At 39.6% G+C, this 21,513-nt stretch overlaps 1 protein-coding gene across 1 annotated transcript; it reads left to right on the top strand.

Annotated features, from left to right (window-relative positions):
• Positions 1 to 1,661: 1,661 nt before the first annotated feature.
• rhogd (ras homolog gene family, member Gd) lies at positions 1,662 to 6,871 on the top strand. The gene is made up of 2 exons (XM_077235671.1): positions 1,662 to 1,764; positions 3,966 to 6,871. The coding sequence occupies exon 2, from the start codon at positions 3,991 to 3,993 to the stop codon at positions 4,564 to 4,566; it is 576 nt and encodes a 191-aa protein (XP_077091786.1). The 5' UTR covers positions 1,662 to 1,764; positions 3,966 to 3,990; the 3' UTR covers positions 4,567 to 6,871.
• Positions 6,872 to 21,513: the final 14,642 nt, after the last annotated feature.

Genomic DNA, 21,513 nt, shown 5'->3' with positions numbered 1-21,513 from the left:
TTTGACTTTATTTAATAGTTTTTATATCCCAAGTTAAATAAACATTTAAATAGTTCCAATATTTTTTGCTATGGTATTTAAATTTGTTCAAAGAACCACTTGAAAAAATATCGAAAATCTGATTTCATAGGTAAGTCATGGATATAAACTGTATATCTTAAAGTCTTATGGAGAGAGGAACATAATACTTTAGGGTGTGATCCTTTCTGCCATTGTGAAATTGAAAAGTCCTGGAAAAAAAGAGTGGAGCCCTGGTTATGTAATGAGTTTCTTTTCTTTCTTTCTTTGAGTAGTGATGCAGTCAGTAATATACTCATGGGTCAGACCACTTTAAATGTAATTTAAGATTCTATGAAAAGCATGTGTTTTTAGAAATAGAAGAAGTTTTATTTAAGATGACGTTTACGCAAATATTTGAAATGAAATTAAACTATAGACTACATTACATTTATGTGCTCCCCTATTGTTGCATGTTGAGTGTAAGGTAAAACACCAATATTTTAAAATGTAAAAAAAAAAACACTGAACTTCTTTTGTCAGCAAAACTGCTTTGACAGTACTTTGATTTGAAAGACCGCTTGAAGTACTCCTAAGAATTTAAGTTAATGTTTCAATGATTTAACAGTATTTTTGCATGTCATAATAATTTTTAACTAAATCTCAAAAAATTAAGATAAAAAATCATAATTTCACAATAATAAAATTTTATATATAGCATGTTTTAATCAATTATGGAACATGCATACGCATTAAAACTAAATAGATAAAATCGTTATTTACAGTTAAATAAACTGTACATTATTACTTGGCTCTCTTTAGTACTTCAATGTGATTTGTCAATGCCTTTACCCTGTGATTGTGTGGCATATTTAATTTTCTATGAGTGCGTATCAAAATATTTAACTGTTTGTGTCGCTTTATTTGTCTGGGAATGATACATAGGTTTTTAACTACTCTAAAATCTTCTTGAAATTGTTGTGTAAGAAACTTCATGGCAGTAGGTTGATTGTGTGACCAATGGTGCATTTTTCCAAGTCACGTGATAGGCTGATCAGTGTTTTAATGTAGAAGCTGGACATCAGCTGTGGCAACTAAATTAAAATCAAAATTCAGACTCATTTTTAAGAATTATAATTTGCTCACATTAATTACTTTATAGATTCTCTGCTGCTCCGATGTGTCAAAACTGAGTAATATGAGCTGATATTTTGAACACTGGAACTCTTTAGTGATATTTCCTAATTTTTATATAATAAATGTAGGCTACTAGGCCTGTTATTTAGACCAAAGGTCTAAAACAGCCCCCCAATTATTGTTTGACCTAAAACTAGTTTTGTGATAAAATACAAACATAAGGCTATACAATATTATGAACTTCAAGTTCAACCAAAGCTAGGGTTAGAAAACCCTGAACTGAAGTTCAGCTTTTGTTGTCAAAATTAAAAATGCATTCAGTGAAATTCAAATGCACAAGTAATACATAAATATTATTTTAATGCCAGAGGAAAAAAAGTTTGAAGACTGATTTAAACCCGTAATACTAATATTGACTTACAAATATTTTACCCATTAAGCTTCAAGTACACAAATTAAATCTGAGCTACTTTTCATAACAAGGGTTGAAGAGAATTAAATGAGTTCTTTGCTTTTATTTTGACACTGTGTTTTGCTGCAGCTTCCGTAAGATCACGGTGTGTGAGTTCACTCGAACGCGAGTGTGTGTGAACGCTATAGTCGGACAGGCACGCGAGGATCTCTGAGGCGGTGAGAACTTCTTGAAAGTCATTTAATAAGTTATATTATCGTGTTAGTGCTTAAATGAAGACTCGTGTTTGTTCTGGTTTTTATTTGCTGTGTAAAACATATATTATGTATGTGAGAAAAATACAGGAAATTCTTGTCATTGGGCGCGCGCAGGAACTCCCATGTCAAATCTGATAATGAAGTTTATCGTTAAATTGCGTTCATACGCGTCAAAACTGCAAGTTTATTTTTATTATTATTATTATTATTATTATTATTATTATTATTTTCATATTGAAAAGTGCGTTCGGGGCGTGATTGTTTTACATTATTGTCAAAGCGTCATTACACTAACTTACAGCAGTAAAAATAAAATAATAATAAAAAATGAAGCCACCCGTAATAATGATAAGACCAGTTATTACAATGTACAGTAAACTAATCATCATTATAAATAATATAGCGGGTAGTTGTACTTTATCGTCGTGTGAAGTGTGGATGTGTGTTGAGACAGTCACTGCTAATAGCAGAGCTAAGCAATGTCACAGTCTGTAGAAACTGTTTTCAAAATGAAGGAAGGGCTCGCTTCTCTAGGATTAACACATCGTTAACAGAATGTGCTGGTGTGTTAGTTTAAAAAAAACTTGAATATGAGACTTTTTAATTGACTTATTAACTTTTCGATAGCTAATCTAACGGTTAGCATTAAGTTAGCCGCTTCCGCAATAACAGTGTCTGTCAGTTCTAGAGACTCATGCCACATTTACTAACCTAAGAGTTTGAGTCAATTAATAAAGTTTGCTGGTTTCAAGGGGATTTAGTGATCTGGTTTCTGATTCCCGGGCTCTTCCCAAAAAATCCTGAGCTTAATAAAATGTGACAGGATTTCTATTGGATTCATAATGTATTGTTTTGATTCAATCAATATGCTTGGGATCAGTTTCAAATTATGATAGCAGTGGAGATCCTGTAAACTGTCTTCAGGATGTTGTGACTGTGATATGAAACACAAGGTCTATTTGATTTTCTCAATATTTATCTCAATTCCTTGATTTCTATCAATTCTCTGATAAAGCATGAGTAGGCCTAACGTACATGCACAAAAGTTAAAACTGAATTACAGCTCTTAGAAAAAAAACTAATTTTGTTGTTTCCTGGTGATACCACAGTTACTAAGTTTATTCATATTGTATAATAATAATAATTTAATGTTTTTTTTTTTTTAATCCTTGTGCTGTACTGAAATCCTTTACCTAATTTGGTGTTCCCGGTCAAAAAAGACAGGCCTTTTAAAAATTGCGTCTTAATCTCTCATTATACTTTATTACCAAATATTTGATGCATTATTTTCATCAACTTGTTTTCTTTCAATTAGGACAGGGTTTGTCTTTCTTTTTGGATCTGATGGATAGTAGGCCTTATTGATCTGAGCTCATGCATCTCAGTTTTTGAGTACAAAAAAGTTCTCACAAGCTTATTCGCCTAAATGAGCTGAGGTGCTTTAGCTCAGATCTGAGGCCTACTGTCAATCAGATCCAAAAATATATCTTCAAAACCTCTGCTAATTGAAAGAAAACAAGCTGATAAAAAGGACGGATCCAGTGTCTGGTAATAACAAATTATTGCGAGATATTCAGAAGCAAAGTTTTGTTACTGTCTGAGTCAACATGACTGAAAGACAACACGAGGCCAGCTGCTTAATGTCTTTTTATTTATGATGTTATTGCTGCTACCAAGTTACCAGTCTTATTGAGGGCTGAATGTAAATTGTGATAATCGTAATTAATAATCACAATTACAATTTCAAGGGAGTAATCGACAATTATGATTTTTGTCATAATTGTGCAGCCCTATTTTCACATTTTGTTCAGTGCAAAACATATCAGGCCTTTTGCTATGCACAGCCTGCCTAAAGGGGTCATCAAACAACACCCTTTTTACCTCAAAAACAGCTGTTCACAGCGACCTGTTTCGGTGCATGTCTCTTTAAATTATAGTAAGCCACAATAGCACATCATATTGCTCAGAAAATCCAAACGGCTTGATTATTGAGAGTGTTTAGGCTTTTTGATTTAAAAAAAAAAAGGAGCGAATGGGTTTTTTCTTCATTGCATGGTGGTTGTGTCCACACACTGCAAAGACACATTTATATGCAAACACCACATAAAAGTGAACTCTGCATCCGATGACCCCTTTAAAGCCTCCTCTCGGCTTGCTTGCAGGTGCCGCTGCCCGTGTGGACGCAGAATGCAGACCATTAAGTGTGTGGTGGTGGGAGACGGGGCGGTAGGCAAGACGTGCCTCCTCATTTCTTACACGACAAACGCCTTTCCCGAGGAGTACATCCCCACCGTGTTCGACAACTACAGCGCCCAGATGAGCGTGGACGGGCGTACGGTCAGCCTCAACCTCTGGGACACGGCGGGGCAGGAGGAGTACGACCGCCTGCGCACGCTCTCATACCCGCAAACCAACGTCTTCATCATTTGCTTCTCCATCGGAAGCCCTTCATCGTTCGCCAACGTTCGCCACAAGTGGCACCCGGAGGTGTCTCACCACTGTCCCAGCGTGCCCATCCTTCTGGTGGGCACCAAGAGGGATCTGCGCTCGGATACGGAAACGGTTAAGAAGCTGAAGGAGCAAGGCCTCGCTCCCACCACCAACCAGCAGGGCGGCGCTCTGGCCAAGCAGATCGGGGCCGTGAAGTACATGGAGTGCTCTGCGCTCCTGCAGGAGGGCGTGCGGGAGGTGTTCGTGGAGGCCGTTCGCGCAGTGCTCTACCCCGCCACCAAAAAGAATAGCAAGAGGTGCGTGCTCTTATAGTCGGACATGAACTCCTAAACGCGCTGTGATCCTGGTGTTTGTATCCTTCTCTTCTCATCTCGGCCTCTCTTCTAGCTCTTAAAGGACTTCTCTGGCTCACTGATTTTGAATTTGGCTGACATGTTCACTTCACATTCCTTGTAAATGCAGTCTGTTGCAGATGCTTGCCTATTGTTCTGATGATTAATAACCGTTTATTGCCGGGTCCACTCAATGAAAGATACATTAGCATGTGTCCGTGAGGAGTGTGTAGAGCAGGATTGTGGCTTTATTACTCTCTTGACCTGCGCTGTCCTGTGCCTTTCGATAAATGTGCAATATGATGAAGACTGAATGAGGTCGACGCATCAGACTTTACGTTTATAGTCCCTTTGCGGGAGGTTTCCCAGCCAAATATTTGATGTGCCTCAGAAATTATTTTTCAAATAATTGTTGTTTTTTTTATTCGTACCTGTTCCGTCATCACAAAAGCAATATTTGGACAGGATGACAAAAAAGAAGAGAGGATTGTTTGGGTTGCGCGGATGCGATGATGATTTTCATGTAGAAAACTGCAGGATATATTTCACTCCAAAATCAAAAGAAAAAATGACTATACTTTCCATAGTGAAATGAAACCTTTTTTTTTTAAAAGCATTCAGATTTTTATTAGATATCCTGAAGTCCTTTCCTGTAATGCAAGAATGAAACTCTTCCTGTCCAGACACTTAAACTGATTTTTTTAAGATGGCACAACAAATACTGTAATACTGTACATTTCCAGTTATATTTAACAAATGCAAAACTTCTTAGTGGTCCAAAAAATGTTATGCAAAAGAGAGCCTAACTTCCTATTTTTTTACTTGTGATTTTGGGATTAAATATGACCCTTAATGGTGTTTTTGAAATTAACCCATGATCCTGAGAATTGTGCCTTATGTGCTTCTTTAAAGGGCTTCATCCTGCTGCTAAACAAGTATTATATTAGTACTGTTGTCTAGATAGCAGCCCATATTTTCTTCAACAGAGATCGTCAGTCGGGTTCCTCTGCATGCCGTACTGTAATTCACGACAAAGCCTTGAGTTCGAGTCAGCCTGATCTGCCACTTGATTCTTAGTTTTCAGCCTGTCTCGCTTTCTGACGCTTCATAGGAGTCGTCGATTGTTTTAGTCAACGCCTCATTCCTCAGACCCAGCGAACGGCTCGCTCTCGCTGCACTGTGTGACAAAAACACTGATTTATCTTTCAAGCCCAAAGACTGAGCAGCAGGCATGCGTGATCCGCCGGGTCCACAGTACAAACTAAACAAGCACTCAGAACTGTGTACCACTTATACGTACGATTATAAATGATTCAATCATAGATGTTTGCGTGGGGTTAGGCATTTTTATTGTTATGATAAGCCAAGGAGTTATTTTATTTGAGGTCGCATGTTCAATAAGAGGCCAAATGTTGTCTGTCATGTTACCGAACAACACTGGCCACTGTATTTCAATATCCTCATCTCACATACAGACTGTTTTCAGTGTTATTGTCATACAAGAGTCTTTTCGTTCATCTCAGCACAGTTGAAATAATGGTAGCCGGCAGTCGGTGAACTGCAGGCGTTATGGAGTTATAATACGTGTAAGACCTTTGCATGTGCTGATATGTGACTTGCTTTAATAACTGGAAGCCGTGGTTAAACATTTTGCAAAACTGACATCATTGAATGACCGACTTTGTGGAAACCTGTGACTCACTTTAAAAAATTGTGACAGCCAATGTTTTATAACTGATTTTTAAATTGCCTAGCATTTTTAAAATTTTGAACTTTTTGCTTTTTCTTACTTGTCTGCCCAACATGGCCAAAGAGTGCCTTCGGATACAAAGATTTTGAGTGGAATAACTGGACTCGTGTATGTTAACGTTTGAGTCGCACCTGACACGATTCTCTCATTAAATCCGGGAGAGCGTCTCAACTAATCATTCCTTGTTTTGATTTAAAGTGAGTGTTGCCGAACTCGATGTAAGCATCGCTGTGTTGTTGCCGATGAAATATGTAAGGGAAATGCAAACCTTGCTCTCACTATAAGGTGTGACTGTGATGAACGGCGTGGGATTCTGACAGTGAACTGGTTTCTGCTTCATCGTTTCAGCACAGCAAGCTGTCATAAGCTTCACGCTGCACACTGTCTGTGTGTCTCTGGTACGTGGTACTACATTTATACACTGGGAACTCCATTTTGTCAAAATTGCCTTTTTGTAACCAAATTAAATTTGTGTAAATGAACTAACCGTGAAATTATTTTAAATTATGCTGAATAAATTTTTACGTACAATTTACTTGCCTTTCTTTGGGATTCATTGATTTGCCTGCTGTGATTCGTGTGCTCAGTATTTTGGGTTATGCAAAGCACACTTGGACACCCTTCCTGAAGCTGAGATCAGGGGCGCATGGCTGCTGACATGATAAAGTGCAGCACATGTTCTTATTTAAATCGGTTTCCGCTGCCGCTGCTGTGCACAAGCCACAACAAAGCGCTGACAGATATCAAGACGTGCTGCAAGCAACACAAATGCACACTTTATTACACAAGAGCATGTGGCAGGCCGGAGTCGGTGGCATTGCTTTGTGGTTGCAACCTAAATGCTTCATATAAATTATTACTTTCATGTATGTACTCATACAATGGAATTGCAATATTTATTAACTCTAATGCAGTTTTTAAATGCTGCACGTTTTCTATTTTAACAAGTATTTTAATGGCATGATTTCCACTAGATGGCACTAAAGCCATTATGCATTTTCAGAATGGAAAGTTGGATCACTAGTGCTGAACATAGTCATAATTGATACCATTTTCTCTTCAATAAATGAATGAGACCTAAATAAAAATTTAATGTAGATTTAGCCTATCGACAAAGTGTCTGTGTTCATGGTGTTGCTCTCGTTAAAGCACCATTTCTCTATAGATCAAAGGTGTATTATATTCATTTTATTAAATTGTATTTAAAATGATTTGATCACTATTGTTATATTGTAGGAATAAGAAGCGTTACCTCTCAAACATTCATCTTTAGTTTTGTAATATTGTCTAATATTTGTTTTTCTTGATTACACATTCATTTCATATCCTTTTATTTTGTTACGTTGCAAGTTATAAGTTATTCGTTTTTGTTCTGAAGATGTAAAAGCAAAATTGCAGTAAAAAAATTATAATTTAAAAAGTGTTCATGCTGCCTTAAATTGTTACTTTTAGTCAACTTAAAATGTGAAGTAAGTGACAACTTGAATATTTGAGTTAGCCTCTCTCAAGGTAAATCTGGGAAAGTTATTCTAACGCAAATATTTTAAGTTTTGAATTGTGAAAGCTAATTGCAACAATATTTTTTACAGTGTATAAATTCAGAATAGTTGTTTTTCACATTTTGAAAGGACTATAGGCCTATCAATTATTCTTTTCCATCTATAGTTATTTAATTGGTTGGGGAATTCTACAGCCCTTCATCAAACTTCTGAACACACAGCAGCTCATATTTATTATAACAAAACACAGATTAACAGGACTGACAACTGTATTCTGCTGCCCTGATAACTGACCCTAGGTGTGTTCCAATTTGTGTACTTGTGCACTACTATTATATGCGATTACTGTTTTTACATTAAAATTCCAAAAAGAAAAAGTTGCCCTTTGAAATATCGGATGACGCACTTAATTACTCGAAAAAACAAGTGTGGGATGTTGTACACTAGTCATGACCTCAACTGTCACCGCTTTAAGACACACTGGATGGGGCTATCAGACTGCATAGTGTAGAGTATCATTTGGCACACAGCTCTTGTCATGAGCCATTACTGTCCTATCTATAATGTAATTTCCTGTTGTATGATTTTCTTGTCACATGACAAAGCTTTGTGCTAATTAACAATATAGGCATACATATCTATTTGCATATTTTTTATAGAAATAATAATAAATAATTACCAAAACTTTTTTTATTGAGTCCTTTCTTCACTATGGTCATAGAATGCTTATACTACCTTAACTTTCTTTTTTAATTCAAACCCTCAAACTTCTGCATACCGGCAAACCAAGTGATTCTGAAGATTTATGAATGAACCGTAAGTATGTGATGGTCATTGCAGTGCGTATAACAGATATCCTGGCTTTGACACACCAAGTGAACCAACCGAGTTGAGGACCGAAATGTGACGTACTGCATGAGTGAGAGATGATTCTTCTTGAACACATCCACAGCATTTAGCCAGACATCTGTGAAGGCTGGGAATGGTTCCACAAGATTTCACCTCAAAGTCGTTTCCTCATTAATATTTTGCAGTTGTCTGTTGTTTTCACATTGCAGTCCAGACTGAAGTGTTGAGTCTCATCAGTGAATTTGTTTAGCCTGTGATCTAGTTGTGACTCAGACCAGACAGACAGCTGTCCTGAGAAATCTGAGTACCTGAGCAAATCGGAATAAACTGTTTTCTCTTCCTTTCTTTAGCACTGTACACTGCAAGTGTGACACAACAAACAAAAAATGTAAAACAACAACAAACTAGAGCAATTTTTTTGATCAACTAATGTTTAAACTTGAATGTTCCCACTACAGTCTGTCAACAGCAAATTACCGTATACAACATTCCAGTTATAAGTGTAAAATTAAAAGTGAATGTGTTGCCAGTGAAACAGGTATGGAAAGTTAACTGTATTATTGTCACATGAAGTTTCTGTTTTATTCTGTTTCAGTTTCGTTTTCACACTGTCTGCATAGTTACCCGTTTCCTGTGTTCCTTTGTTCCTGCCAGTCATTTGTGACCACAAATATTCATTAACAATCAAACCTGTTAGTCTCTGAGTTCATTATAATTGTGCATTTAAGTTCCTCTTCCCCTTCTGTTCATTGTCTGGTATTGTTGTGTTTTAAACGCTGTGTCGTTTGTGTTTCTTCACTCTTGGATTACCAGAGTCACATTGATTGAGAAACAACTTTTCTATTGAATTATGTCGTCTATATTCTTCATCCTGGGGCAAAACTTAACCAAACACCGGACTACTCAAACAAAATCAGAGGAACAACTTTAGGCCTTATAACAAGGAGGGTGGAGGATTTCCTGGAACTGTGCATTCAGGTTTTTTGGGACGAGTGCACTTTAAAGGTGCACTTTTAGAGCAGGCTTAACGATTGGGATTGACAACTGCTCATTATTTTAATACATTGGTCAAGCACTATGACTGCTTCTCCACTAGTTGCATACTCGTCCCTGCCTGCCTATAATCCTCCAGCGGACCTCATGGAGCTGAATCCAGAGCCCAGCCAGTCATCACCCAATGCATGGACATTAAAGGTGCTGTATGTGTGTTTTTATATGTGTACTAAAGCATAAAAATACCATAATATGTTTGCAGATATTTAGGAAACATACTGAATTCATATACTAGTTTCTCTGAAAAACACTTCTACAGCCAGAGCCATGCTCTGTTTAGTTTTATTTTCATGGACTCTTAGTTTGTCTTTCTTCAGTTACCTGTTTCCTTTGTTCTAGTTTCCTGCCAATTAGTCTGTCGACCTGTCGGCTCCACCTTGGGTCCTCCCTCCCTCAGCTCCACAAGATACCATTGTCCCTCCAGCTCCACCAGGCTCCCTTGTCCCTCCAGCTCCACCTTGGTCAGTCATCACCCTACCAGCGCCACGAACTTACGTCCATCAGCCATGCGCCAGCAGCCATATCACCCTGTAGCCCAAGACTGGTTGCCCACTGAAGCTAAGCAGGGCCGAGCCTGGTTAGTGCCTGGATGGGAGACCTCCTTAGAAAACCAGGTTGCTGCTGGAGGAGGTGTTAGTGAGGCCAGCAGGGGGTGCTCACCCTGTGGTCTATGTGGGTCCTAACGCCCCAGTATAGTGACGGGGACTCTATACTGTTAAAGAGCACCATCCTTCGGATGAGACGTAAAACATTGGTCCTGACTCTCTGTGGTCATTAAAAATCCCATGGCACTTCTCGTAAAAGAGTAGTGGTGTAACCCCGGTGCCATGGCCACATTCCACCCATTGGCCCTTGCCACTCATGGCCTCCTAATAATCCCCACCCACTGAATTGGCTCTATCACTCTCTCTCCTCTCCACCTGTAGCTGGTGAGTGGTGAGCGCACTGGCGCCGTTGTACTGTGGCTGCCGTCGCATCATCCAAGTGGATGCTGCACACTGGTGGTGGTTGAGGAGAGATTCCCTGATATGATTGTAAGTGCTTTGGGTGTACAGTAGTACATATGAAAGCGCTATATAAATGCCTCACTCATTCATTTGTTCGTTCATCCGCTGCTATCCGTCTATCCACCTCTTCGGCTTCAGTGGGCTCCACCTTCCCTCCGGCTCAATCCTGGTCCTCAGTCACACCGGCTTCACCTCAGTCCTCAGTCACACCGGCTTCACCTCAGTCCTCAGGTACTCTGGCTCCACCTCAGACGCTTGTCACTGCAGCTCCACCTTGGTCTCCAAAACCATCGGTGTCACTCAGTTCCATCTGCTCACCATCTGCACCCAGATCTCCACTTCCAACGGCTTCATATAAATCAGTCGTCCCCCAGGTGTCATCAACCTCCATGGCTCAACCATGACTCCTCCCTCCGATGACTCCACTGTGGGCTATCGTCCTGGCAGTGCTCTGGCTCACCACCTTGTTATCTCTGCTCCTGGTTCCTCCCTGGCTCCTCCCAGCATCATCGCCACCTTGGTTTGTTCTGCCACCATCACCTCTAGTCTCCAGCCCTTCACCAGTCCCTCGTCCGCCTCCTGAACCACCAGTGACCGAGGGGTCACTTTACTGCGCAAGTTAGGCGGGTTTGAGTGTCGGGGCTGTAGGCGGAGCACTGGAGGAGTCTAACAGGGATGTTTTTGTTTAATCCTCTCGCTATTTGTTTAATCCTCACTGCTACTGATTAATTTGCTAGACCTAATTCTGAAGAATTAGACGCAGAATTAAGGTTGAAGCTACCTCCCATTGTGTACGGGTCCTTTGAGCAGGCAGCTCCCTTATGTTAAGGGATGCATCGAATCCAGGATTCGGATTCGGTCGAATATTGGGCTTTTTGACGGGGTTTGGTCTCTGCCGGACCTTAGAATTTCTTTCCACCGAACCTTTTTTTCTTTTCCACTTGCACTACGCGCGCTACGCTGGTCAACGTCACGCCGTCATTGATTACGTGAAGGTGTTTACGTAGGTGGACCATTTGAATGCAGTAGGGTGTGAGAAAGTGAAAATGGAACTTGAGCAGAAAAAGTGTTGTTTGGAAGTACTTTCAGTCAAAAGAAGGCGATTCAAGTCGAGCTACGTGTTCAATTTGCAATGCCCAAAACCCAAAACAACACATAACATCGCCGCTGTTAAAAAGTTTGGGTATGAAACATCCGAAAGAATACGAGTTGTGCATGAAGTAATCTACAGACAGCAGCCAAAATGCAGTAACTTCAGGTACGGCAAAGGAAGGACAGTCACAGCTAAAAACTTGTGTTAACCAGACGACCATTACCAGCTTTGCTAGCCCTTCACCAAACAAACAGTGGGCCTCAGGTCACCCACAAGCCTAATTTATGGAATTATAAATCTAAAAGGCTAATATTTTGGATCTTGATTGGATCTTGAGATAGGGTAAACATAGGCCTATGGTAATTGTCAAAATAGCTTTTCCCACTTGTCATCCTGACATAATGTTTTTTACAGTTAAAATAAAATAAAAATACACTGCTGTGGACGTTGTTAACTTCATTAATGTGTTTACTGAGAGTAAGAGTTGCGTCACACAGTAAAGAACTTATCTGAAGCAGCAGAGAGGAGCAGCAACTGGCTGTGGTTGACACGGAAAGATTCTGGCTGGCTGTGTATAGGCCGCCACGCTACAGTTTCGAAGAATTCTTGAAAACTCGAAGAGTCTGTTGGTTTATTTGTATAGTTTGCATTGTAATATTATGTACCTGTGTATTTTGCGTGAATGAGGATTGGTGTTTGGACAGATATTGTGTTTTGTGGTAGTATGCCACACAGAACCTTTGCCACTGAACCTCCTTTAATGACGGCAGTGGGGCTCGACAGCCTTAGTCAAACGGGTTGGTGCGTATGGTCGGGTTGCGGAGAGATTGGGAGAGATTGTGGTTAGGTCACATGTGAACTATGAGGAAGGAGCAACCTCAGCAGCTGGAGGGAGGTAAAGGTCAGGAAGCTGGGCTGAGTTGAGTGGGGGATGGAGGGGGGTGACTCTGGGATGCCAGAGTCACTGTCAAGCCCTCTTGAGGTGTCGTGGGCTAGTCGACGAAACACTGAGGACGGAAGGTGCCCACTTGAAGACCCTAGAGATGTTCCCTACTCAGCTCAATCCAGAGGGTTGTTATGGGGGGACCGCACTGTGGGTGCAGCCATTGTGTGTGTTGACGCGCAAAACACTGCAGCTATTAGCACCTGGATTCACATCACCATATGGAAAGAAGCGTAAATGGATGGAGAAGCATAGGTTACTGTAAAGCTACGTCTTAGTTGGTGCTTATCTTGGCGAAAGCCGAGTACAAATCAGCATGAAGTTTTAACATCTACTTTCGTGTAATGGAAATCATTTACTGTGTTAATGGACTGAGGATAGGAGTAGGATTCGGTATTCGGTTTTGGATTCGGCAGAATCTTAACCCGTGGATTCGGTATTTGGCCGAACCCCAAAAATCTGGATTTGGTGCATCCCTACTTATGTTCTCTGAGGTTGCTACTGCCTCTCCCAGAGGATGGGGTTTAAGCAGGTAGCTCCTTTATGAGCCTTTAAATTTTGCTGAGGCATCCACTCTCATGAACTCTACCTAGACGGTGACATCAAGTGTGTCGGCTCTTTGTGAGCCGCTGTGATAAGCTGTCTTTAAGGTTGATTATGGTTTGGCCTCCTCTCATTCTAGGGAGTTGTTCTGCTGAGACCTCCGCTCACCTGAGCTCCGTCTAGAAAGTAACATCAAGTTTGTATCCCCCCTCATTGGAAAGCTTGATATATCTGTAAAAAGGTTTCAAATTTTGTATATAAGAATCAAAAGAGTAAGGGTTATCAAGCAATGAAATGGCATAATTAACTAGGCCTCGTTATAACTTTGGCAGGACCTTTCCATCTAGAAAACAGCTTTGCCATGACTGCGTCCTCATCTTTTGACAAGGGCTGAGTACCAAACCAGACAAAATCCCCTTATTGGAAGTCTATTTTCTTCTTAAGTTCTAGTAATGTTTTTGTTTTGCCTGAGCTTTCTCCACATTCTCCTTGACTAGGTGGAACATGCCTTGTTGTCTCTCCACAATGTCATATGCAGGACTATCAGGTGTGGGTGGTCTGAGTAAACTGTCTCCAGAGGACCTCTCAACTGAAGACCCAATTCTATTTCGGCAGGTGTGTAGCCAGCGCTGTCCTGCCAGGCTGTGTTGATTGCAAACTTGAATTCAGATAACCATTTATCCCCACAAATGATCATTGTTTTTAAAGCCCTGTTGGTCTGTTCTGTGAGGCTAGTTTAAGGATGATATGCAGTAGTTTCACCCACTTCGAGCAGTAGCATAAAAATAAAAGATGTTCATTTTGTGTAAAGCTTTTGGGGAAAAGGCCCATCAGATCCACACCCAACATGTACCCAGGTTCCACCACTGGTGTTGATTGCAAGTAACCTGACAGCTTTGAAAATGACGATTTGTTCTTTTGACAAGTCATAAACCAGATCTTAATTTTGGACAGTATGCAATTTCCATAAGTTGTAGCAGAGTTTTCAGTCGACCTCTGTGACCAATTAACAGCTTAAAATGAGCATTCTTAAGCAACTACTCTCTTAAACAGGTGGACATGACCAACTTGAGCTTTGGTCCTCTCTGGACCAACAACAGAAACAACAACAGAAAACATTTTCAAGTACATAACTTACCCTGGTGGGATCAAGATCAGTATGATGAGAAACTTTAAACTTTAAACTTTTCACCTGGTGACGTGCAGGAGAGTTGGTAGCTTTGACCATGGCGATTATGGAAGACAAAGTAATGTCCAGGCTGCATGATAGGGTGTCTGGCACTTTGTTGCACTGTCCTTTTCTGTACTTGACTCTGAAATCACATGCTTGAAGTCGAATAGTAAATCTTTTTATACTAGATGATGGTTCTTCTCCATTTGTCTCCTGTGTTAAGACAGCTCCAAGGCCAAATGTCACGTGCATCAATTTATTGAAACCAGAAAGAATTAACACAGGAGCTTTAGGCAAATCATGGTATGACCTTTAAAAGCATCCTGACATATTTCAGAGAATTCAAATTGGCCAACAGAAGTTTAAAATGCAGTTTAAGGAATGCTTTCAGGTTCCATCTCAACTTCCCATTAGTTTTACTGAACATAAGAAAACGACTTTAATGTTTCAACGTGTGCACATTTCATCTACCCACCAGTCTTTTGCAGTGTCCTTCAAGACAGAGGTAAGAGAAGCTAATATTTCATAATCAGAAAGAGTTCAATTATCTAAATACTCATCACATTGTTCTATAATTCGATCAATTTTACTTTTACCGGTGGTTGGGAAGTAATAGCTGTGGTGTTCATTGGTTGGCAGATGACTGTGACTTTGAAGTGGCTGTATAGGAGTAGAGGAATAATGGATTTAAATTGGTTGTCAAGCTGAATCTCATCTTTTGGTCCTCACCATTGTCTTAAATTCTTTGATGCAAAGTTCAAGTCTTTGTTGGATCATTTCACACTCTCTTTTAATGCGGTAATTCTGCTTTTCTTCTACTGTCCTACATTTACTCTATTTTAGACAGAGAAAAACTTTCACTCACTTAATGTGTCTCCAGTGTTGCAACTTGTTCTGTTAAGTGCCTCACAATTTCTGCAATAGAAGCATTTGGATTGAGCTCAGGTCTTTCTACAATTTCAGGTGGTGAAAAGGGATCAATATTCTCAGTGCCCAATGGAAGTCAACTGTTTGGTTACCAACATTCTTCAAAATATCTTCTTTTCTGGTTAACAAGAAATAAATTCACACAGGTTTGGAACAACTTGAGGGTGAGAAAATGATGACAGAATTTAATTTTGGGGTGAATATCCCTTTAAGCTCAAGCTCAAGGGCACAAGTAAAACAATATCAAAATGGCTTCTTCGCTGTAACATAAATAAAAGTATTAATTAAACTGCTGTCATAATCTGATGTATGGACATTTGTGATTTGGCAAACTGCTAATAAAAAAACTGCTTTTAGGTGGAGTAGCCTTGTTGACAAGCAATAAGGGCAAAACACACAATATATTACCTTCAGTACCTTGTAGAGGGAGCTATCACCTCTTACATAGCAGAAACAAAGAGCTGCTGAAAAGTTAGTGTGACTTGCTAAATGTAATGAATAAAGGTTGTTGGCAGTTAAATAGTGGAGTGGTGGAATAATTTAAAACTGTAGTCGAGTAGACAGTAAAAATTGTTAACATCATTAACATGCAGTAGTATAAAGGAGCCAAAAATATTCTTAAAGCTGCAGTAGGGAGTTTTGAGAAAATGTTGACTTAGCCTAAAAATTTGAACAAGCACAACTTACAGGTCCGACCCCCTTGCCCTCTGCTAAGCTACAGCCCTCCCTCCACAGCTCCTCCCCCACAGCGGAGCCTGCCGTGAACGCGCAGACTAGTAAGCAGGACCACCAATGACGGCGGATTATAAACAGTTATGGAACATTCACTAATAGGGACGAAACATCAACAATATGCTTTACATTGACTATGGCCTGCCCATACTTTGACTACAAACTTGGTCCTCAAATCATTATGTATTTTGCAATACATGTAACTTTATAAAGTTGCACTCTTTCTATAAGTTATAAATAGCTACTAAGATAACGTTAAAGCATTAGTTCACTTTAAAAAAAAACTTTTGCTGATAATTTACTCACCCCCATGTCATCCAAGATGTCCATGTCTTTCTTTCTTCAGTCGAAAAGAAATTAAGGTTTTTGATGAAAACATTCCAGGCTTTTTCTCCATATAATGGACTTCAATAGAACACAAACGTTTCAAGGACCAAATGACAGTTTCAGTGCAGCTTCAAAGGGTTTTAAACAATACCAGACGATGAATAAGGGTCTTATCTAGCGAAACGATCGGTCATTTCAAAAATAAATAAAAAACTTTAAGTTTTATAAGCACAAATGCTCGCCTTGCTCTGTTCTGTGATGCACGTTTGTGATCCTGTTCGAACTCGTTCATCCAAATGAACAAATCTTTTTTCGAGTCATTTCATTTCTTTGAATGAACGAAATGACTCTGAAAAAGACTCGTTCAAAATTAACAAATCTTTTTTCGAGACATTTCGTTCGTTGAATGAACGAAATGACTCGAAAAAAGATTTGTTCATTTGGATGAACGAGTTCGAACAGGAGAGTCACGAACGACGGTACGCGCTTGCGCTGTGCAAGAGAAGGGTGATCAGCGCGTACACGAGCGTGATTGACACTGCTAAGTCATTCCTCCTGGCTCTGATTGGTTGTTTCTGACCGGGAGCGGTGTATTTCTGCAAATGGCAGGAGGACCACAGGGAGGAGCCAGAGGAGCTTGATTTTTTTTTTTCACAGATTATCTGTCTCAAATTCTACTTTCAGGACATAATGACAGTTTTAACAAATATTTGTTTACAAAAGCTACCTACTGGAGCTTTAAATATGTGCATTTACTTAAATACTTAACACTACTGGTGCCGTTCTTCACTCTGAAACAAACAGAGCACCAGACGGTGTACTTTTTTAAATTACAGCCTTTTGCAAATTGATAAGTGCTCTATAGGCCATATCGTGATTTTTAATTTAGCTTGACTGAAATTGCAGAAAAAAAGATATGTTAAGTAAATTCACAGCTCAGTTCAACTAAACAGCACTTTAAATTAGTATCTCTTTTGTTTTGTATTTTATTGTTTTTGCAATTTTGAACAATTGTGGTCCTAGCAGTTGTGATAGTAGCTGCACATCTGATATTATCCAAGTAAGTGTGTTGTAGAGTTCTGTTCACTTACCCTAATGTTTTACTAATGTTATCATCATCTCTTTCAAATCAGGCTTCTCTTTTTCAGTTGATTGTAAGAAGGATTTGCCTCAGTTCTAATTCCTATTCTCTTCCGTTTTTAATCATGTTATTGCATCATTTAACAATTTATTTAATGAGAAAGTGCAGATAAAAGATGCTTAGCAACATTACAACTGATTTTAGACCACATCTGGAATCTCCCAAACCTCCAGTTCTTTCCTGTGGGATATTTGGTAAAGCTTGTCTGTAAAGGCACAGTAACCAGAGGGAACAGGGCTCAGCGATGGGTCAGTTAGCCCTTTAGTTAGCCCAGACTTTGAAGAAATGATGATTTCATGCAGTATGAATGTTTCTTTTGGGTGTTAGCTGGGTGAATGGAAAGTGTTAAACTCATTTGCAAATTCACTGCTCTCTCAGCAAGGAACGTTATAGTGCAATTTAGACTGACTGGTAACTTGCTAGGCCAGCAGTTAGCTTAAATATATTAGACCTCCTGCTAATTTAGTGCACAGAGAGCAGTGGGAGAAGTCAGCTCACATTTCAGTCCACAGTTTAACAGTTCTTCCTCTGCTAAAGAAAGCACACTGTCAGATTTACACTGTACATATGATTTTTTTGTCAATCAGCTGTGTAGACCTGACCACTCTTGATGGAAGAGCTTTTTACAACAAGAGTGCAAACAAGATTGTATGCAACATTGTATGTGGTTTTGTTGAGACTTGTGTTACAATGTTAGGGTACTATGGTGTTGCCTTTGTATTTCTTAACTTTTTCTTTCTGATTTTCTGTTTCTCTTCCATGAGAGTAGTTGACTTGAAAGAAAAACTAGAGCTGTTGAAGACATTACATTGCACATCTTGTAACCATGAACATACTTTGCTTTATAAAGAGTGGTTTGACACATTTTTTAACAGGCCAGCTAATAGCGACTGTCATTCTTGTTAGTATGCACGCCTCCCATGCTGGAAACATTGGTTCGAATCCCGCTCGTGGGCTGTACAAGTAGAACTGGAGGGGTTACATTGTTGCTGTGTTGCTGTGCTGTGCTGGATGGGAGTTTGGTTTAGGGGTGGTGAGTTTAACAGAGGCCAGCTAGTAAAGAGCTGTGCAGGTAAACCTCAAATTTAAATTTACAAACTTTTTACAAAATTAGAGAGGAGAAAAACAAATGGTAATTGTGTCCAGTTTGAACAAAGCTTTGGATACCAATGGAGGGTGTGATTTCATCATGCAAAGTGTTTAAAGACACAAATGAAACAGCAGAGATGATACATTTCTGAGGGTTTTGAATGAGTATGAGATGTTTATGAATTACTGCAAGGGCTCCTGCATATGCTGTGTGTGTCACCTGGTTAACATACTGTGCTGTTGTTGGCCTATGATACTCAAGTCTAGTAGCTGATTTGGTTTTGGAACAAAGGTTAATAAGAATATTGTTAAAGCTTTGAAGTCTAATGCAAACCCTAATGTTGGACTGGTTCAAAGGAATATTGTAGTTAAAATTCATGGGGCTCTTCACTCTTCACTCGACCCTGTAATCATTATTTTTTTTTAGTTGTAATGTGGGGGTCTACATGGTGTTTTTGCGGTGCATACAGTCAGACGACAAATACAGTCTGTCACAGGCGCTCCACATTACAATCCAGAAGGGGGCGTATACGTCACTGCAACGCTGTTTGCTAACTGCCACAACATGAAAATGAGCAGAAGAAGAAGAGACTATAAACGCACCAACCCAAAACAAGAGTTCAGATTGGACGCAAGAGCTTGCTTGTAGCCTATACGCTGAGTTGTGATTCATTTTTGTGACGCTCTCCACTAACTTCACGGAAATGTTTTGTTTTTATTGTGAGTGTACATAAATAAAAACCACCCCTTTACAGTTTCAAATAATGTCTTACCCTTATCTTTATGATCATAAATTAAGGAGTATTTTAATTTTTTTCCGCAGTTATAATGAGAATAAATCATTTGGCATTGTGCCGTGGAAGTCTCACTACAGTCCAGTGATGAAATAATGCTGTGCTGGAAATGGGAAGCCTCAGGTGCCGCTGCACTCGCTGTCTCCTAGTGGAAAGCTGAAGTAGGCAGATGTAAATGGCACTTTCTCGCACATCTTTTCGAATATTGAATATTAAACTAATATTGAACTTTGTGCATCCACCATTGTCACGGCATGTTAATGAACTTAATGAAAGAAAATGACAGTGTAGGCTACATAAGTTTGAAAACAGCCGTTACATTTTACTGCGCAGAATTTATCAATCTGTACCAATTTTGGGGAGATTGGGGTCGGATATCATGTAAATGTACCGAACTCGAACAAGCGAGGTATGTACCGAACTGTGACGTCCGTGTAACGTTAAACCCCTTATATATATATATATATGTGTCTTTATTACAGTCATGTTGTGGGTTTGGGTTGGGGTGATGATACACTTTTGATACATTTGTTATTTTAAACTTATTTCTTTATATTTTTTGTTGAGTTGGTGATACACTCTCTAGCACAGGGGTGCCCAATCCTGCTCCTGCCGATCGACTGTCCTGCACATTTAATCTCCAACCCTAATCAAACACACCTGCCTTTAATTAATTTTCAACTGATCCTGAAGACCTTAATTGGTTGCTTCAGGTCAGTTTGATTAGGGTTGGAGATGAACTGTGCAGGACAGTCGATCGGCAGGAGCAGGATTGGGCACCCCTGCTCTAGCACATGTTCTCAAGTGTAAAATAAGTATACAGAGAGACTGTTGCTGGAAGATGCTTGCATGCCTATGGCTGCGTCCAAAATGGCATACTCTTTGAGTAGGTACTCCTTTTGAATACGCGACTGTTGAAAAATGCATTTTATATAGTGTGAATGTGTATATGAATGAAATCCAGACATACAACATCCACCATGTTTTCAGAATCGCAGTCGTAGTTGTAGGTCATCCGGGTACTTTTCGCCTACTGTTTAAGGAATACTATGAATTCATTAAATATGCTACTCTTTTCACTTACTGTTATAAACCTACTACATAGTAAGGAAGTAAGCATATTTGTATGCTGTCTTTAGCCCTATTCGCACGGGATTAGTGCTATCTGGGGACCTCGTGTGATTTAGAAATTACCCCCCCACATCTGAATTTCATGTGGCGCATTCGCACGGGATAACCGAAGCCTGTGATTTTACTCAAATTTACTGACTAATCTCCCGGATATAACGTCAATAGGCTATTGCTTGGAAATGTCTTTTCGTTATAGGTCTAGCTGTATGATATATTGTGACATAAACAGAATAAAGTTCCTTACCGCATGCTGCTATACATGTCATTCATCTCCATCTAATCATTGTTTTTGTTTTTGCTCTTCTGATGATTTTCAGCTTTAACTTTCTGCAAATTGTGTAGTTGTGTATAGCGATATGACCCAGCACCCAAAATACTATCAAAACACTCCAAACCAGCCTCCATTCTACCCGAAAGATGGATAAAAAGGCGCACATGAAACAAAAACCTTGAAAAAATGATATACGATCCGGCCAAATCACAGAGATGCCAATTCGCACGGGACTAATATTATCACAGGACCTCAGTGTTTGGCGAAATATAGTAGGTCATTTGCGGGTGAATTTTTACTTTACATATTACAGACATGGCCGATTCGCACGGGATTAAGATCTCAGACAAACTCCGCAATTATTACAAATGACTAGAGGTCACCAGGTAATACTTATCCCGTGCGAATAGGGCTTTTGATTGCCTGCCTCCATCATTTGTAAGCCTTTTGTTCTTGTTCTGACTGAGAGCAGCTGTTCTTCATTATGGTGATAAGCACTGCTGTTTTTTTCTTGCCTCAGCTGAGCACAGTGTGGGTCTGGGAGGGAGCAATTAGTTCGCCAGCACAAGCGTACCGTCCACTGTGTGTGTCGCCAGCATGGGAGCTG

Source organism: Siphateles boraxobius, unplaced genomic scaffold (genome assembly GCF_051911475.1).
Source record: "Siphateles boraxobius isolate OS27281-9 unplaced genomic scaffold, OSU_SipBor_1 2, whole genome shotgun sequence".
Taxonomy (NCBI): Eukaryota; Metazoa; Chordata; class Actinopteri; order Cypriniformes; family Leuciscidae; genus Siphateles; species Siphateles boraxobius.
This window is presented reverse-complemented; position numbering and strand designations above follow the sequence as displayed.

Coding starts and splice junctions, on each gene's coding strand:
- rhogd (XM_077235671.1), top strand. CDS start 3,991: ATGCAGACCATTAAGTGTGTGGTGGTGGGAGACGGGGCGGTAGGCAAG.